General features: G+C 36.8%; 1 protein-coding gene across 2 annotated transcripts in view; it reads left to right on the forward strand.

Moving 5' to 3' along the window:
• LOC136804069 (nuclear valosin-containing protein-like) overlaps window positions 1-18,862 on the forward strand; it is a 34,332-nt gene extending 15,470 nt beyond the window's left edge. The window contains exons 4-23 of one of the 2 annotated variants that reach the window (XM_067060809.1): window positions 545-697; window positions 2,692-2,767; window positions 3,011-3,113; window positions 3,328-3,573; window positions 3,897-3,961; window positions 4,168-4,302; window positions 5,224-5,443; window positions 6,076-6,214; window positions 6,555-6,692; window positions 7,019-7,155; window positions 8,588-8,667; window positions 9,617-9,739; window positions 10,125-10,229; window positions 15,183-15,245; window positions 15,557-15,679; window positions 15,879-15,978; window positions 16,198-16,304; window positions 16,704-16,780; window positions 18,148-18,352; window positions 18,757-18,862. In XM_067060809.1, the coding sequence (XP_066916910.1) occupies window positions 545-697; window positions 2,692-2,767; window positions 3,011-3,113; window positions 3,328-3,573; window positions 3,897-3,961; window positions 4,168-4,302; window positions 5,224-5,443; window positions 6,076-6,214; window positions 6,555-6,692; window positions 7,019-7,155; window positions 8,588-8,667; window positions 9,617-9,739; window positions 10,125-10,229; window positions 15,183-15,245; window positions 15,557-15,679; window positions 15,879-15,978; window positions 16,198-16,304; window positions 16,704-16,780; window positions 18,148-18,352; window positions 18,757-18,804 (2,443 nt within the window). In that variant the 3' untranslated portion in view covers window positions 18,805-18,862. The remainder of the gene's footprint in view (window positions 1-544; window positions 698-2,691; window positions 2,768-3,010; window positions 3,114-3,327; window positions 3,574-3,896; window positions 3,962-4,167; window positions 4,303-5,223; window positions 5,444-6,075; window positions 6,215-6,554; window positions 6,693-7,018; window positions 7,156-8,587; window positions 8,668-9,616; window positions 9,740-10,124; window positions 10,230-15,182; window positions 15,246-15,556; window positions 15,680-15,878; window positions 15,979-16,197; window positions 16,305-16,703; window positions 16,781-18,147; window positions 18,353-18,756) is intronic. The other variant, XM_067060810.1, reaches the window with a different exon arrangement.
• The last annotated feature ends 438 nt before the right edge of the window (window positions 18,863-19,300 follow it).

Raw genomic sequence — 19,300 nt, forward strand, 5'->3', positions numbered from 1 at the left:
CAAGCAACAAAAATATAGTCTCATTGTCCATTGGGCTATTCCAAGTAAAGTCTGTACCCCCTATGTTGAGGAGGTGTGACTGGAAAATAAAAAATCCAGGTCTGGTTTTTTGAGTGTACAAATCCAGAGTGGTCAGTAAAATGAGGTGGAAAATCCAGGGAGCTCAGTAAAACGAAGTTTGAAATCCAGGGTGGTCACCTTTCCCAAGAAAGACCTCCTCAACATAGGGGTTACAACTTTTTTCTGGAATAGTCCATTCCTTATGGACCTTTTAGCAATACACTCTTTATTATGAGAACCATTTAACTTGAGTTGAGGTTTAGATGTTTTTATTTCTAGGGCAAAACTAGGCTATTTTTAGGCCCTATACCCTACTTTTGCAATGTGAGCCTAAAGCTTGTTTAGTTTAGGTATTCCGAACTCGAGATATTTATTTGATTGCTCTTATCTTTGCCTCTCCGGCTAATAGATACAACGATGTTTGGGTGGTAGTGTGTATGAAAAAACAGCGTTTGTAGGAGCAAAATTACTTTAACTTTTTCAGCGAGTACAATCGTAAAAAGCGTACCGTATTACGTTTATCAGTGGAGCGTGCTTTGGTAACGCTTTTGACCAAACCCAAACCGGATGGAGACACGCCGAAGTTAGATTCCCTGGAAGAAAATTATTTACGCAAACGTCAAAAAAGGTCGAACAGGTGATTCTTGTCCTCATTTCGAAGTCAATTAACTTCTCTTGTTCAAAATTAATTGACTTTCTTTTCCCCAACCTTAAAAATCCATGAATTAAGAAGCATCTTTGCAGTTATAGAGCTAGTTTATTGTTTGATACAATGATTCCCGATTCTTATTGCACTTGCTTTTTTAAGTGATTTTAATCGGGCTTCTCTAGAACCAGAACCCACGGATCGCCGCTGTCGTTTACGTTCGCCGCTTACGTTCTATTTAACAGGTCAATAAAACAGTCAACGAGATATCAAAATGATAAAAACAGGAGATCTTTTTGGAATTCTACGTCGTAGAAAAATACACATACATAAACTTGGTAATGATAAAAACAGGAGCATTTTTTTGGAATTTTATTCTGTTTTTGAATCTTAGTTGTTTATTGGACCTACCTTGGAGGTCCTATGAATTAACCGATGTCCGTCCGTTCGTTCGTTCGTCCGTCTGTTACCAGCTTTTCTCGAGATTGGCTCATTAGTTTTTTCTGATTTTTGGCACAATGATGCAAAATGGTAATGCCCAAAATGTGACGGAGCCCGATTTTCGAAAAAAAATCATTTCCGGCCGAAAATGCCGGAAATATGCCGGAAAAACTGTTTTTTTGGCATTTTCTCAAGATTCCATCATTAGTTTTTTCTGATTTTTTGCACAAAGATGCGTATTAGCAATGCCCAAAACTTGGCCGAGTCCGATATTTGAGAAAAAATCTTTTCCGGCCGAAAATGCCGGAAATATGCCGGAAATCGCCGTTTTTGCAGATTTTCATCGGACTTTTTCCTTATAATTGATTGTTTTTTCACACAAAAACATTGTTAATAGCAATGTCCACGATCAAGCATGGTTCAATTGTCAATAAAACTGATTTTTGAAGCCGGAACTTTCTAAAAATCGCCGGAACAGCCGATTTTCGCCGGAAAAACGGTACTTCTTGAATTTCTCGAGCTGTACTTTATATTTTTTTAAGAAATTTTGCACACTGATGTAAAATGACAATACCTAAAAAGTGACCGAGCCCGATTTTCGAAAAACATTTTTTCCGGCCGAAAATGCCGGAAATATGCCGGAAAAACTGTTTTTTTTTTTGCATTTTCTCGAGATTTTATTATTAGTTTTTTCTGATTTTTTTCTCAAAGATGTGTATTAATATTGTTCAAAACATGGCCGAGTTTGATTTTTGAGGACATTTTTTTTCCGTCTGAAAATGCCAGAAATATGCCGGAAATCCCCGTTTTCTGGATTTTCATTGGACTTTTTCCTTACAATTGGTTGTTTTTTCATTCAAAAACATTATTAATAGCAATGCCAGCCCACCATCAAGCCTGTTTCAAATTTCAATAAAATTGATTTTTGAAGCCGGAGCTATTTAAAAATCGCCGGAACAACCTATTTTTGCCGGAAAGACAGTATTTCTTGAATTTCTCGAGCTGTACTTGATATTTTTTTATGAAATTTTGCACACTGATGCAATATGACAATACCTAAAATGTGACGGAGCCCGATTTTAGAAAAACATTTTTTTTCCGGCCGAAAATGCCGGAAATATGCCGGAAAAACCGGTTATTTTACATTTTCTCGAATTTTCATCAAAAGTTTTTATGCTCAAAAAATGGCTGCGTTCGATTTTTGAGAATTTTTTTTTTCAGTTGAAAATGCCGGAAATCGCCGTTTTTGCAGATTTTCATTAGTATTTCTATGTTTTTTCATACAAAACATTATTGATAACAATGCTCACCATCAAGCATGATTCAATTGTCAATAAAACTGATTTTTGCGACCAGAACTTTCTATTTATTTTTCCCCTACAACCCTTCCCTCTCCCCCCATCAACAATCAATGATGAATTTATTGTGTTATGCATTTTCGCTAAACGCTACATTTTTTGACTGATTTTTTTCTCCTCGCATTGCGATCCAACTTTCATCATCAGGTAGGTCCATTCAGCATCTAGCTTGTTTTCTTTTTACAGCCAAGAACAAGAGAATGACGACGTTGACAGTGATGACTCATTAGGAAGTATGGATGAAGAACTCGTCTTGTTCAAGGTTTGCAAAGAACTGATCAATTTAAAATTACGTTTCTTATACTTTTCTGTTCGTCTTCCATATTCAAAGTTATCATTGAAGTCTAGATGTGTTAGTAGAAATGGTTATTAAAGGTCATTCGAAACTTATGTCAATAAGAAAGAGGTGGAAGAGAATGATTTGATTTTACTGTAATATTACATTTCTATCCTTGTCTGTTCTTCTTTCACATTTAAAGTTATGATTTTTGATTTCTTTTGTCAGGACACGAACGCAATGAACAATTCCATGCAGAACATGTATAAGAACGTCTCTAAAACACCGAAAGGTAACAATGAGGTTCAAGTCACCAAAGTCGTCAACAGCGGTAAACATTCTTTTTATTTCCTGAAACTTTTACAGAGATTTTACTTTTTCGTTGCACATCGTAGAGAATCTGAACTTTTCAACATTCAAACTTACTTAACTTTTCTCCAAACAAGGGGACGAACTTTTAGCTTTCTCTTTTCTGAATCAACTAGCTAATTCAAGTGCGAGAGAAGTATGAAAGTCAAATTTAGTTAACCATTTTATATATGTAGCTGAAAGTCAAAAACGACAACCACCGTCAACCAGCGAACAGAACACCACCAACAAGGTCCAACAACAACAAGACCAGAATGCCAATCCAGTAGCCATCACACCATACGAAAACGTGAACAAATCTCACTCCAAACGCAATCTGAATGTCATCTCTGAAGACGATAGAATGTCTTCACGACCTTCAACACCTATCACCAAGTCGGCTTCGCGAAAGAAAGCCGAGGGAACTAAGGAACGAAGCAGAAGTACGTTAAATTATTTATTTTTTGTTATCAAAAATTGGAATTCGTAAGGCTGAATGACGTTATTTATGATTTTTGTTATCTGGCCGAGTTATTACCGACTTATCACCAGAATCCTTCACTCGGTGGCGGGCCTCGTTGGCATTCTTTGGCATAAAAACTCAAAGATTCCTTTCTTTTAGAATTGACTGAAAAAGAAAGACTAAAAACGATTAATTTTTCACTCTAAGATCGCTAAATAGTGTGTTATATTTACTATGGTTTATGCACGGTTTAGTTCCTTCCTCCTTAGTTCCACTTCATGTGTTCTTTTTTTATTTCTGTAGAATTCGACCAAAGTGTATCTACGACAACATTCAAGGATATCGGTGGCTACGAAAACGCTATTGCGGTAAGAAGAAACGAAATGCGAAAGCGAGAGTTCTAGTGATAAGATCAATTAAATCTCCATAATTTGACCCTCTACAACAATTGAAATTAGAGCAGGTTTTCTCTATTTATAGCTAGAAGAAGTTTATAAGAGGGTTCCATAACTGAAAAATTAACGCATATGCTATCTTTTACTGTATAAATTTAACATCCCTTATTTTCTTTTAGGAGATCAGTAAGCTGATACTTCACCTGAAGCACCCAGAAGTGTTTAAACACCTCGGCGTCAAACCACCTTGTGGTTTCTTACTACACGGTGCACCTGGCTGTGGTAAAACGTTACTGGCAAATGCTATTGCTGGTGTAAGAATTTAGTAAACCTTAAGGGAAGAAATTTTCGCGAGAAGAAATTTTCGCGGAATTTAATTTCGCGAATCAGAGTTTAAAAATGGCAAATTTCGCGGAATTTAATTTCGCGAATGAGCCGATTTTAAAAGTTTCACGGGATTTAATTTCGCGACTGAGAAGAATTTATCAACTTAGATTAACTTTTAAGCATAACGGAGTTGTTTATATTTGTTTATATTTCGTAAAAAATACACGTTATAATGCTTAAAAATCAATTGTGTTCATCTTTTTTGGTAATACCTGGTCAAAAACAACAAAATAAAAGAAGAAGAAAAAAAATTTCGCGGAATTTAATTTCGCGATTTAACAATTTTGGTGTGCTTCGCGGAATTTAATTTCGCGAATCACGCCCAAATTCGCGAAATTAAATTCTGCGAAAATTTCTTCCGCGAAAATTTCTTCCGCGAAAATTTCTTCTCGCGAAAATTTCTTCCCTTAAGGTAAATCTTAATATTTCGATACCTTTACTGATTTTGTATTGAACAATTTATAGCGTAGCTTAGATATCTACTTCATATAAATCTATGAAGCTATGTTTCAAGAATCTGAATTTTTCTGGTGTGACTTTCCTATCAACATTATAATAATTCTCAACTTCAGTTGAGCTAGAATCCGAGAATGTTTGCATGTGTCCGCCAAAAACTTTGGGGCAACCTGGAGTCTTCAAAAATGGTCCGATTTGGCTGAAATTTGGCACACTTGCTCCTTAGATTAGTCTCTGGGCACTACTCTTTTGGTTTGCTTGGCTACAATAGGGCCTATGAACAATTTGAAGCTACTGAAGTCGAGCCCAGTGCGTTGCGCACGTTCCACTATTAATGAATATACCCACGATCAAAGAATGTTGTACAAACTCTGCTTCCTTCATTTTCTCAGGAGTTGAAAGTTCCGTTCTTCAAGATAGCTGCACCTGAAGTTGTTTCTGGTATCAGCGGTGAATCGGAACAAAAGATTCGTGGTCTGTTCAACGAAGCACGTATGTTGGCGCCCTGTCTTATTTTCATCGATGAGATCGATTGCATCACACCAAAACGTGAGACAGCTGGCAAAGAAATGGAACGACGTGTTGTGACGCAAATTCTTACGTGCATGGATGGTAAGTCATATATGTGTAGGCGGTTTGACATGACCGCTTTCAATTTACCTTATATTAGAATCCCTGTGTTGATCCAATGTTATATATAGACGCCACCGTAGTTCTTGGTGGTTCAAAGGCCGAATGAAGCTAATAAACTTTCCGGTATCAGCACAAAATATCTATTCAAAACGATTGGATTTTAGAGCACAGCATTTTTAGATTGCCTGGCCCTCTAAAACAAGCCAAGCAAAGTCCCGCCAAAACTTCATGCCATATGAGAGACATTTCTCTGAGCCTGTGTGATGGATTGCAGACGATTGTTAGCATTCGAATAACTTAACTAAATTGACGCTGCTTTATTGGTTCAATGAATGGGTATTTCACATTTTATCACAAGTGTGCTCCTACGCTTGTGTTCTCAATACTGTTTTCGAGAATAACTTTCCATATGTGTTCATTGTTACCAGTCTCCTAAAACGCTTACCGCGCCGCTAAAGTTTGATAGGTGTATTACAGAGAAAATCGAATTGTAAAAAAGGAATGTTTGGAATTTTTGTATATTCTTTACAATATCCATACTTCATACTATTGGAATTCGAATCCGAGAAATTGAACTGTATCCTATGATCGATCTTCCTTTTTTGTTACAGAACTTGCATCAACAGATGCACACGTCTTAGTTATCGGCGCCACTAATCGTGTCGATGCCCTCGACCCTGCTTTGAGGAGAGCTGGTCGTTTTGATCGTGAAATATCGCTCGGTATTCCTGATAGCAAAGCTAGACGCAGGTAGGTTTTGTTAAAAGGGAAAATTTTGCAATATTTGTGAAAGAATTGTCACAGCCTCTTTCAAATTTACTTAAGGAAAACTTCTCATCGCTTTATCATTAAGAAGATTTTCCCCTTCATTTATCCAATAGTCTCTTTTGAAAAATTTTAACTGGAACAAAATATATGGAATTCGAAATCTAGATTCAAATTTGACAACGCGCCTTTTTATATTCCTACAATTGTCAAGATTAAATGCTTAAAATTTCCAAGTAGTCTTGACTTGAATCTTGGATATTGTCTGTGGAGTTTGATAGCGAATTTTGACTAAAGATGTTGCAAATCCATATTGTTTTCCCAGCATTCTGAAAGTGTTATGTCGTGACTTACGTCTTGAAGAGAGTTTCAATTTTGATAAAGTTGCATCACAAACACCTGGGTTCGTTGGCGCGGACATTCAAGCGCTCGTAAGAGAAGCCGCAATACTCGCTGTTGACAGGTAACTTTATCAGAGAGTGCTCTTCATCTTTACTCTATATTTTACTAAACTGCAAAGCTCTGTTTTGCTGAAAAGAAGGTACATGAACTTTATCTATCCGCTTGTGTTCGCCATGACATTATATTGAATGATACAGGCCAGTCATAAACAGGCAAGGAAAAATAGGTTTTCAAAGCTTCCGACAACCTCGATCCCTGCGTATCATCAGCCTTTTGATTCTTACTGGCGTCAATCAGTAACGTAAATAAAGCCTGGGATACACAGGGACGAGGTTGAGCTTCCGATAGAGTCGAGAAGTATATTTTTAATATTCTTTCCCTTTTAAGCGCGTTCAATATGATCAAAGAAAAGGAGAAAGTAGCTGTTAAATTATTCACGGACGAACAAAATGCACCGTCACCATCTGCCGATCAACCAATCAAAACTCAAGCTGAATCGAGTGATTCACAACAACAAACCAGCTGTAAGACTTTTGTAAAACTTAAGATTTTAAACCTCCAATTTGGTAAATTTTCTTACTTTTTGGACCTACCCCGGTGGGGTGGAGGTCCTATAAATTAACCCGTGTTCGTTAGTTAGTTAGTTCGTTCGTTAGTTACCAACTTTTCTCGAGATTGGCTCATTCAATTTTTCTGATTTTTTGCACAAAGGTGCATTACTATAAACACTCGAATGTGACGGAGCCCGATTTTCGAAAAAAAAATTTTTCCGGCCGGTAGAACCGGACATTTTTTCAACTTATTTAATTGTTTCTTTACAGAAAAATGTTCTTTATGATGATGCCCAAAACTTAGCATCGTTTGATTTCCAAAAAAATCATCCTTTGAATCTGGAACTCCTTAAAAATCGCCGGAACAGCCGAAAACCGGCGTAAAACGGTTTTCCTTCATTTTTTCAACTTATACTCGACAGATTTTCATGATTTTTTGCACAATGATGTAAAATGGCAATGCCCAAAATGTGACAGAGCCCAATTTTCGAAAAAGAAATTTTTCCGGCCGCTAGAACCGGAAATGTCCCGAAAAAAGCGGTTTTTTGAGATTTTCTCGAGATTTTCTCATTAGTTTTTTGCTATTTTTTGCACATAGATGCACATTAGTACTGCCGAAAAGGTGTCGAAAACCGTTTGTCGAAAAAAATTTTTTTCCGGTCTGTAGAACCGGAAATGTGCCGGAAATCGTCGTTTTTTTCACATTTCTGTCACATTTTTTCAACTTATTTAATTGTTTCTTTACAGAAAAATATTCTTTATGATGATGTCCAAAACTTAGCATTGTTTGATTTCCAAAAAAATCATCCTTTGAATCCGGAATTCCTTAAAAATCGCCGGAACAGGCGAAAACCGGCGTAAAACGGTTTTCCTTCATTTTTTCAACTTATACTCGACAGATTTTCATGATTTTTCGCACAATGATGTAAAATGGCAATGCCCAAAATGTGACGGAGCCGAGTCTGATTCCTTTAAAACGGAATTTTCCGGGCGGAAATACCGGAAATATGCCGGAAATCACAGTTTTTGAAATCAAATCTTTTTCAATAGTGTTGATAGTTTCTCTCAATAGATATGCTTTCATTTTCTTTATTTTTTTTTTATTTTGACCAGTTATGTCTTATGTGTTTCATTGTTTCAATGTTCACTGATTAGTTTGATAACCAGGTAGGTCCATAAAAGTATCGCTTGTTTGAAATTGCAACATGTCTATGTTTTGATAAACCTGACTTAAGGTTGCCGTTCCTCACCTTGTGGCCTATACTCACGGTAAAAATTTCACCATTTTAAATGAGCGCTATAAGCCCGAATAGGATCCATTATCACAAATTTCACTTTAACGCTAGCTGTTATTATAATATTCAGCAACCTTAATATCCACTAATTTCCATCTTCTCCATTTCAGCGATTGCCTGGTTACGGGATCAACCACCGTTAACAAACGAACAGTTGAAAGGCCTTTTCATCACTAGCGAACATTTCGAGGTGAAGTCTTTTCCTTAAGAAATTCATCATCTTGCTTCTTTACCCTTGACTCTCCGGTTGGTTATTAGATCTTTAGTTTACTCACTCTATGTGTTCAAACTTTATTCATTGTTTTGCTCCTTTGTCAAATCTTTCATTTGTGATGAATATGACCGATCCGACTCCATATGAAACAATATTTCCGTCTTGCTAGACTGGAGTCGTTTATATAATGCGTGTAATACAGTAGTATAGGCGTTATATGATAATACAATTATTGTTAGGGGATTTAGTTTGTATAAAAAACTAGAAGAATCCGGTGTTCCGGCCTTATAGAATACCCGGCTAGCTACGCAGAAACTTACGTAGCAAGAAAACAATTTATCATAGTAGGGGGCCAAGCCTGGGGTTCCGTGACATCTTTTTTACGACCTAACCATTTTTAGTCTATTCCAAAGAACAGTATATTACAAGATATTTTTGAGAGGGAGGACGTGGATTAGGCCCGGGAAAACTTTTTATGACCAAAATAGTGTCGCCATAGGCAAAACTGCAAGGGAAAATAAGGCGTTGGAAAATAGCTGATTTTCAAAAGTCAAAATAAACGAAAATGATTGATACTATCTGAAAGAGCATGAAATTCCGAGCAAAGAAATGTATTACAACACCTCCTTGACTAAAACACACAAAGAAATACAACCGCTTGAAAACATACCAACGTCAACGTACGATCAAGACAAGATTTGAAGTCAAATCGCAGTAGAGCTGACAGTTAGTTGTCTTAAAGCGGCTGTATTTCTTTGTGTGTTTTAGTCAGAGAGTTGTTTAGTTTTTTTATGGTTTGAAAATAATTTCAAATCTGCTATGTATTAAAAGATTCAAATAGCATTGTGGAGAGGAATAACATCATCCGAGAGAGGGACAGTTATTTGTCCACTTTATTAGTTCAACCTCATCTTCCTTTCACTAGAAAGCACTACCGTTCGTCCAACCATCAGCGAAACGTGAAGGCTTTGCTACAGTTCCGGACGTTACGTGGAATGATATCGGAGCTCTCGAAGATATACGCGACGAATTAAAAATGGCCATCATGGTATGAAAAAGTAGTAATGGGCACTTCCAGAAGATTTTTGTACATTGGCGTGGAAGATATATTGGGTATTTTGTCCGGGGGGGTAGTGAAAAATTTGCAAAATTTGCCTTGTTTTAGGGGCAAACTTGCTCGGATTAGGGGTGATTGTCCAGGGGTCAAATGATTCGTGTCCGGGGGTAAATTTCGAAAAAAATGATATATCCTTCACCCTCCATATTAAATTTTATTCTGGAAAAGCCCCATCCTTTTTAATCAAGTTCGCGAAAACTTAAGTTTTGTGATGCTTTTACTGAACGCAACTTCCCCCATCTTACAATAGGATATAGGCTTACACCGGGAATTATTTTTGCATTCGTAGTTTTTTATCAACTTTTTTTCATCTCAGGCACCTGTTGAAAACCCTGAAGAATTCGAAGCACTTGGGTTGACAGTTCCACCGGGGATACTTCTTGCCGGACCTCCTGGTTGTGGAAAGACACTTCTAGCCAAGGTAATTGTTTCAGCATCCAATATTGTTTGGCTGCATTATTGATTGCGGCAACCTGCTATTTTAATAAGTAGTCCTTTTCTCATTTTAGTTTTTTTTTATTCCTAACTTAGTGCTTAAATTGTACAAATTTTACTTGGAAAAAGGTAATATGGTGTAGCATCAAACACGTGCTAACAAGAAGAATAAGTAAATATATCTGTGGCACATGTGGTGGATGAATATTTATTTCAATAATATATGAAAAACAAACAAATATGAAGAACAAATTTCAATGTACACTCAAATATTGTCCACGAGAGTGGTCTGCTATGTGATAATACCGTAATCTGTTTTCACTGTCTTCCCATTTTCGCTTGATGTTAAACCAGATTTGTCCCCAAATGTTTCTATTGAAATTGACCTCTGTTCCAACATGCTGGTAACCCAACAACTTGCTCACAAGAATCGGGATAATGTCATCCATAAACGTAATACGATAGTTCATCCCTTTGATCAGACGATTCGCGTACGACGCATAGAGCCTATTTCCTGGTCTTGGAGCACCGAACGTCATCAAGTTAGCCTGGATACCTCTCTTGTACAAATCGACTGTTAAGTAGACGGCTTGGGCACCGCCTAGTGAGTGACCAGTGACGTATACCTTTGCTGTCGGGTGTGCTATACGGAAATTCTCGACTGCCTGAAGCACGAAATCTCGCGACGATTGATATGTTGCTTTAAAGCCTTGGTGTACCTTACATCCTTGGCAATCACCTGTGGCAACTAGTGCAAGCTTCATGTTATGGACCCAGTTCGTGATCGAATAACTCCCTTTGTATGCGATCACAATGTTATCGCGCTGTTGATCGTACGACACATATCCATAAGAATCGAGATCTGTTTCGAACCATTTTTTGTTGACCGTGTCTTCTTTCTTGTCTTCAAGTTGTGCAAAATATCCCTGAATCATGTTGAATTCTGTACGGTTGAAAGTGGCTTCAGCTTTTAAAAAGCACAGACAGGCCAAAAGTATGAGATTTTTCAGCGGCATCTTTGTACAGCTATTATGCTCCAGTGCCTTTTTCCTGAAGCTAAATTTTAGTGTTTTGGTAACCAGTTGAACTACTTTTAAACTATCAGGCTTGTTATACAATATATTTGTGCAGTTTGTCAAACACTTAAAAGTTCATTGAAAACGTCCTTTAAAGTTCTTGTATAAGCTTGACGTTTATTGATTGATCAATATAGAATCACTCCACCCCCAATTTTGATTCTTGAGTCACTAATTTGAATGTTTCAGCCTTATATAGGCGTCGTTGGTTTTCCAAACAGGCTAGAATGAAGCTTTTGATAAACTTATGCATGTGCTTATCAAGGTTGTTCCCGTTTGTAACGATTTAATAATGTCATTTTTGTCGAACCCAAACAGTCCTTTAGTTCGTTTTTTATGATTCTGATAGCACTCATCAAAAGAAATTTTAGCACGTCTAAAGGCTCTGAGTACAAGATCATAATTCGATGTACATTGTCAAGTGCACTGTACTCAAGTAATAAGCATCAACAAACATGTAAAGTTTTTACTTTCCATTTTTGTCAATGACAATCTACCGACACATGAAATCTTGAACATGGTCTAGCTCCTCGCCAAATCTTCTGAAAAATGACACATTACATTTAACAAAACAAATACTTTATCCTCAAATAACTTAATAATTAATCCTCAACCAGTGAATTTTTGTGTGGCATAGAGTAGACCCTTAGAACTGAAGGATTGTTAAATCTTAGGAATAGCTGACATACAGGGGGCTAGTACTATGATACACCACGACGCTTAGTCCAAAAAACCCGTTTTTTTACTGTGGGGTACTAAAATGCCCTTAAGATGGTATCTCGACAAAGAATTTTTTTTGTAATTTGGTACTAAAATTGGTGATTTTTATCATTCTTTGAATCTTTTTAGAATTCTTTCGTAATTTTTTGAAAAAGAACATTTTAATTTACTTTTTTACCATCGTCAAATATCAAAGACAGTACATCCAAACGACGAAGAAACTCTTTCCATAAAGGTCAAACATTTATTTCAGATTTAGGAAATTTCATAAACATTACAACCTTGCTTTGAAATAGTTACTACTTATATGGTCAATAACATTATACAAGCGTAATGGATCAGTCTTGTCTTGGAAGCGTGGTTCAATCCTATACCAGAAATGACCATCTATCTTTCTATGGATATGTATCTCTGTTCCAACGTGTTTGTAACCAAGCAACCGAATCGGTAGAATCGGAACTTTGTCGGCCATGTACGTGACGCGGTAATTTAAGCCCCGGATCAACCGATTGACGTAGTTCGCATAGACTTCATTTCCTGGTCGTGGACAACCAAAAGTCACTAGATTAGCCTGGATACCTCTCTTGTATAGATCAACTGTCAAGAGAACAGCCTGTGCACCACCTAGTGAGTGTCCAGTGACGTAGACTCTAGCTGAAGGATGGGTTTTGCGGAAGCTTCCGACTGTTTGAAGAACGAAGTTTCGCGCCGATCTATATGTTGCCAGAAACCCTTTATGGACCTTGCAGTCATTGCAATCGCCAGATGGAACAAGGCCCATTTGCAGGTTGTTCAGTCAGTTTGTGATTGAAGCACTCCCTCGGAAGGCAACCACGATACTGTTCACTCTTGCGTCGTACTCTACGTACCCGTAAGAATCGAGCTTCGTATCAAACCATCTTCTGTTCGTCGTGTCTCTTTTCGTAGCATAAATATTTTTCAAATAACTTTGAATCAGGCGGAATTCATTTTTGTTAAAGGCAATCGCTACCTCAAGCATCAACGCACACAATACAACGGTGTAAGCCAACTTCATGTTTGTTTGTGGAGATACCTACATGCCGCTTAGTTAAACGACCTTTTTATTATTAATAAGCCTTTTTGGAGACTTTTCCAGATAGTTAGTTGGCTCTCAATCTAAGTATACTAGTTTGTCAATATATAAATTGCACCTGATTGCACACTGAATGAAATCAGGGCAAATTATTTGAGCAGTTTTGTTTTGCGTGGGTTCTTATCTAGATTTCGGGCTATTCTATAGCAATATGTTTTAATGTTGACCAAATAGTACGTTAAACAAATGTATAGTGATTTACGTTCATTTGTCTTTTAAAAGTAAATTCTTTGTTTAACTAACTTAACAGATTGCATAAGTTGAAATTATTAGAAAGCCTTACTTTCCCTTAATAAAATTAAAAACTTAAAAGACTTTATTTCCTGTAATCCCACAGTAGTACTCGTAAAACCTATTTTTCCGCCACCCCTTATCATTCCAAAAAAGCAGCGAGCATTTTATTCCGTCGCTGCCGACTACGAGGATACTCGTAATAGGGTTAGGGGTTGTAAAATGCCAGTCTGAAACTTTGTTCATCTTCATTTTTATGGGGGTAACTTGAGGGGTCTTAATAGGCGAAAACTAGAGAGGATTCTTTACCATTTCTCCGGCCAAAAAATGTAAAGCCTTAATTAAGACTTGCACCGCTTTTTTAGCGCCCTTCTTTATTTTCACGTTGCAAATTATTTTTTCAAAATATTGCAATGGATTTTACTTTCAGTCTGGCGGTTGTGAAAAAAAACCGCGCGGGATGGGAAGTAAGTGGTTTTTATTTTTCATCCAGCAATTCCAACTCTAACCCCTTAGGGCTTTAAACCGATTTTACAGATAAAATGTGGTCCAAAATGTCTTTCTAGACAGACAATAGATTGCTTATTTTTAACTACGTCCATTTTACAAGTAAAGGCAATAAATACTAAAAAATTGTTTAAATTTTGGTACATTTTGGTCATGTCCCCTTAAAAACATAGCAACTGCTTAAATTTGAGTTGAGATTTAAACAAGTGATAGGCCTTAACAATTTTAGACGATGTGTGAAACTTCCGGTTTGTCACCTATGTGTTATTGTTATTTTACAAACATTAAAATCTACTTAAAATGCATGATCCCCTAAAGTGCATGACCCCCATTATGCACAACCCCTCTTCTTATCATGCTGTAATTTTGACGACCTCGTCAGGTAGCAAGCAAAGACGTCATCTATAATGACAAAATCTTGCCGATTCGCATCCCTTATTATGAAAAACATCAGAGAAGTTGCTGACAGCCTTAATTTTACATTCTATACCTCGAATAAAACTCGATTGCGTGATTGCGTCCTGCAGGAAGTTTCATGGGCCCTATTAGTCCTGTGGAATTTAGGGTCAACCTAGAAAAAAATATTATAAAAGGTTGCTAATATACCAAATAATATATCATCTACTATATATTATTTGATATAAGGGTTAAAAGCAGTATATAACTACAATATTTGCTTCAAATAATTCAATACATTTGGTAATAAGTTCTCTACAAGTGAACAAAAATGCCCGATTTTTGAGAAAATTTCTTCTCCGGCCGAAAATGCCGGAAATATGCCGGAAATCGCCGTTTTTGCCGATTTTCATGCCTTTTGCGCCTCATGCCCAAATATGCGCACAGAGTGTATTTCGAAGCGATAAACGTGAGATACACTCTGGTACAGATTATCCTTTTCTAGTCAGCATTGTATTTTTCCTTACTTTTGGAAGAGTGTATTTGTTTTTCCAATTTTCAGGCCATTTTAGTGTGTTGTATAAGTGGTATGCAATTAAAAAGTTAGAAAAGCGCAAAAGCCTTTTGATGACCGACATTTTCGTGATCTAGAGTTCAGGGGGGGGTAGTAGTTCTCCTTCCGCACTATGATGTATTTAGTTTGATGAGGACATATCCTTTTCAACATGGAAATCAACACCCATAATCATGATTTAGATCAAATCCGCTAGTTCACAAAAGTGACACCGTCCACGCTAAAATTGTCACCTGATCTAGAAACTTAAAAACTCGAATAATATGGATTTGTATTCGTTTAAAAAAAAGCCAAAACCCGTTTATATTTCATAATTTATAGGCAATTGCGAATGAAGCTGGTATCAATTTCATCTCCGTCAAAGGTCCCGAACTTCTAAACATGGTATAAAGAAAATTAGAAATTCAACTATTTTTCACAAACAATTAGAATTGATTTATCTAAAATTGTCCATGTTTTGAATACCCATAGGAGCGAATTCATTGCTATCAAGGATAAGGTGTGAGACATACACTATCAAACCTATTCTTCCTCAACATGGAATTTGCAACAATTGTATTAAATTATATAACCAAACAATGTACATTGTATTGAAGCCCTTTTTCTGAACAAATTGTAACATAGACAAAGAAGGATCTTGGAACTAATTATCAAATCCTCATGTTATCTACTTCATCTATTTTCTTACTTTTCAGTATGTCGGTGAAAGTGAGAAAGCAGTACGTCAAGTGTTTCTACGTGCACGCAATTCGTCACCTTGCGTCATCTTCTTCGACGAAATTGACGCGTTATGTCCACGACGTTCGCAAACGGGAGATGTAAGACAATGTAGCATTAGATTGTATCTTTCACACCAACTAATAATAAACAAACGTATTTGGCAAACCTCTGTCTTTTGAGGCTCTTCACCACAAGTTGATTTTACGTGAGCCACCCACTTGGTGCAAAATTGTCTTTACCCTTACAGTACTTTTATTATCTTTTTCCGATTGTTAAACTGTATTCGCTTTTCTCTAGTCTAGCGTCTCATCTCGTGTTGTCAATCAACTCTTGACGGAGATGGATGGATTAGAGACGAGGAAACACGTCTACATTATGGGAGCAACCAACAGACCAGGTATGAAAAATCGCATTGGCAAAAGTAACGGAGTAACTGTAATTATTATCGGATGCAAGCGGGCTCAATTTATAGAGTTCTTTCACGCTTTTGAGCTGAGGTATTTTACGATTTTGCGACTTTGACCCGATTGAATCCAATTTCTTAACACTGATAATACCCTTTTCTTCCATTCAACTAATCAACGAAATGAAATTCGATATTTTGATTAATATTTAGATATTTTGGACAACGCCATTCTTCGCCCTGGCCGTTTGGATAAATTACTTTACGTTGGCCTCCCTGAACCAGATGACCGATACAAAATACTACAAACTATAACCAAGGTATCCTTTCATTCTAGCAAGCATTTCTGAATTGTTCGTTAAAACCAAAATGTCGAAAATGAAAATTATTCAGAATTATTAAGTACACTCCTGTATCACAGCCCGGGTGGAACTTCTTCCCGCATGGGGATGAAAATTTTCTATTGTTCTCTGGTGTTTACTGTTGATTATCTAAATAAAACTCAAGTTTTGGAAAATTTTAATCATTATGATTATAATTCCTTTCACGAAGTTAAAACTTACCGATCGGATTACTATATTCGGGCATTGCTAGTATATTTTAGGTTAGCCAGCTGTCGTATCAATGAGTACCTTAAGAAAAAAAGAATTCACCTTCTCGTTCAAGATGATAGACATTTTTCATCTTCCATCTTTTTTGGTCTTTTTTTCTGACCACAGAATGGAACGAAACCGTTAATGGATAAGACGTTAAGTATACAAGACCTCGCGAACGACCCACGATGCAACGGATTCAGGTACGCAACATACTTTGGAGTTGTGATTTAGTGGGTACATCAATGTCGTGTATGTTTACAATTGCTTCACTGTGTTACATGCTAGATTTAATTAAAATTTGAAACAATAATAAATAATCTACAATATACTACATCGCTTGGAAATTACACCAGTATGAAACACCGTGCAGGAATTGTAAACATACTTAGAGTTGTGACTTAAGGGCCCCCTTAAGGGGTACATCAATGTCATGTATGTTTGGGGTTGAAATAAGTAGGATCACAAAATGCTCAAGAAAATTCGTGCGAAATATCGAGAAATAAAGAACTAGCTTACAATTGCTGTAAGTGATTGTAAGTAAGTAATTGCTGTTCATGATGGCGCAATCTTCTAGGCAATGCAGTGGATTGTAGATTTTATTTCAAATTGAAAATTCAAATAAAATAAAAACAACAATCCAAGCCTAAAAATTCCGCCAGCGTGAAACACCGCGCACCAATTATAAGTTAAGTTTTTTTATTTCTCGATATGATTGTTTGGGGTTTTAATTTTTCAGCGATTAGAAAACTTTTGTCTTTTTAATAATTTTTTTTCAAGCTTTCGAAGTCTGTTTCTTTGAGATCCGGAATTTTAACCAAGCCACTGTATTATTTCAGATAAACGCCCCTCGAATAAACGTCCCTATTAAAAACTTAAAATTTTTATAAACGCCCCTGGTGTAAGAGGGTGACGATGGTTACTAGATAAAAAACTATTGATAACAAACGTTCTTATAGCTTTCAATGATGCTTCTGGTAGTAATTCTCTTTACCGCTAAAGCCTGCTAACTGGATCAGTACTAAATCGACTAATTATTCCAGAAACTTCTAGAAACTTTGATAACCGTATTATGTCTCGAAATTAATTACACATCCCTCCCTTTTAAGGTTTGGCGAAAGCCCGCCTCCTTTTCCATTAATATGTCCATGCGTCAATCAGTACTATAGTGCTAGATCATCGAATCCAGAACGACACATAATTTCTTTAGGGGTCACGACCCTCCTCTCCACTTTTCCACTGAGATATGAAGACCTCTAGATGGACGCCATCTTCCAAATTGAAGCGTCTCAAAAAATGTAGAAAATAATAAAGACCTTCCCCCGTGCCAACGACCCGCGCTACGAATAATTCACAAAAACTTAAAAACCCCTCAAAGCAGTTAAAAAGCTAGAACACCCAAGAACAAAAAAGGAAACCCCGTTCCCTTAAAAGATCTGGTAAAACGTCCAAGTAGTGGTTTTAGAAACTGATGCGACAAGACCTTTGCAATTCAACTGCAACTCAACTAACAAATAACACAGTAATCTACAATGCAAACCAAGCAAAGCTCTCCGTCTACCTATTTCAGTGGTGCTGATCTGAGTGCCCTCGTTCGCGAAGCTTCCACCGCCGCCCTGAAAGAATTCATGCTAAATCGAGATAGACAAAGTTCCGAGCAAGCTGTTAATGGCGTGAATCCGCCCTTGATGGGCGTTACTATTAAAACAACGTGTATTCAAGCGAAACATGTGGAGATTGCTTTTCAAAAAGTGAAACCTTCGGTTTCAGAAAAGGTAAATGGTTGATTGATGTCGTCTTTCTTCTTCATCTGTAGGCCTACGTAAATTTTGGCTCAGGCTACGCTTTTCTTTTTTATGTTGAAATTTTAGGCATAAATGTTCTTACGATGTTCTCAATAGGCTTATTTTCTTTACATTAAAAACTTACAATGGGTTTATAGCTGTTAAAATCTGTACTCTTACTCTTATTTGAAATCAGTAATCTCTGAAATCTGAGGCTCAGAATTGTTCTTAAATTGTTCTTGGGTTTTGGCCAATCAGCGTCGTGCTCTTATAAAATTCTTCTTATAAAAAAGCGTGCTCTGGATGATGATCTAATCTGCATTTTAGCTAATACTTTTTGGACAATTCTTGTTAACATTTTGTTTAGATTTTTGTGTTTTCTCTTGCCTTTATAGGACCGTAAATTTTACGAAGATCTTCAAAAACGGACACAACGTTTGTGAGGAATGTAATATTAATGATTTTTAAATGATGACAAAAAAAATAAATTTGATACAGAAACAAAAACTTCGTTTCTTATTACTGTTGTTACCGATTCCTTCGTAAAGCCTTATCTTGTAATCAACTTTACCAAGAACAATGCACTCTTTATAGGCCCCATTATTTTTTTTGTCTGTTTTACTTCGCAACCAGTCACTTGGCAAGTGGAAGAATGGTTTTCTTTCTAGAAAAACCCATTGAATAGAATAGATTTTCTAACCCGAACACGATCCATTGTATTGGTATTAGAAGATACAGAAGAAGTGAAGTGCTCGACTGCGGCATAGCTGCTATAAGAATATCCAAAATATTTAAAGCCTTCGGATCTTCTTAACTTTTTCAGCCTACTCTCGCGTGCCAATTACTACTGGGAGGGGGTAGTCGAAGCTGTTTATTTGGTGGATATTCGTAATCCCTTATCGTGATTACGTAACTTATCATTCAATTTTTTTCATTTCG

The sequence above is a fragment of the Clytia hemisphaerica genome, unplaced genomic scaffold (assembly GCF_902728285.1).
Source record: "Clytia hemisphaerica strain Z4C2 unplaced genomic scaffold, Clytia hemisphaerica genome assembly, whole genome shotgun sequence".
NCBI lineage: Eukaryota > Metazoa > Cnidaria > Hydrozoa > Leptothecata > Clytiidae > Clytia > Clytia hemisphaerica.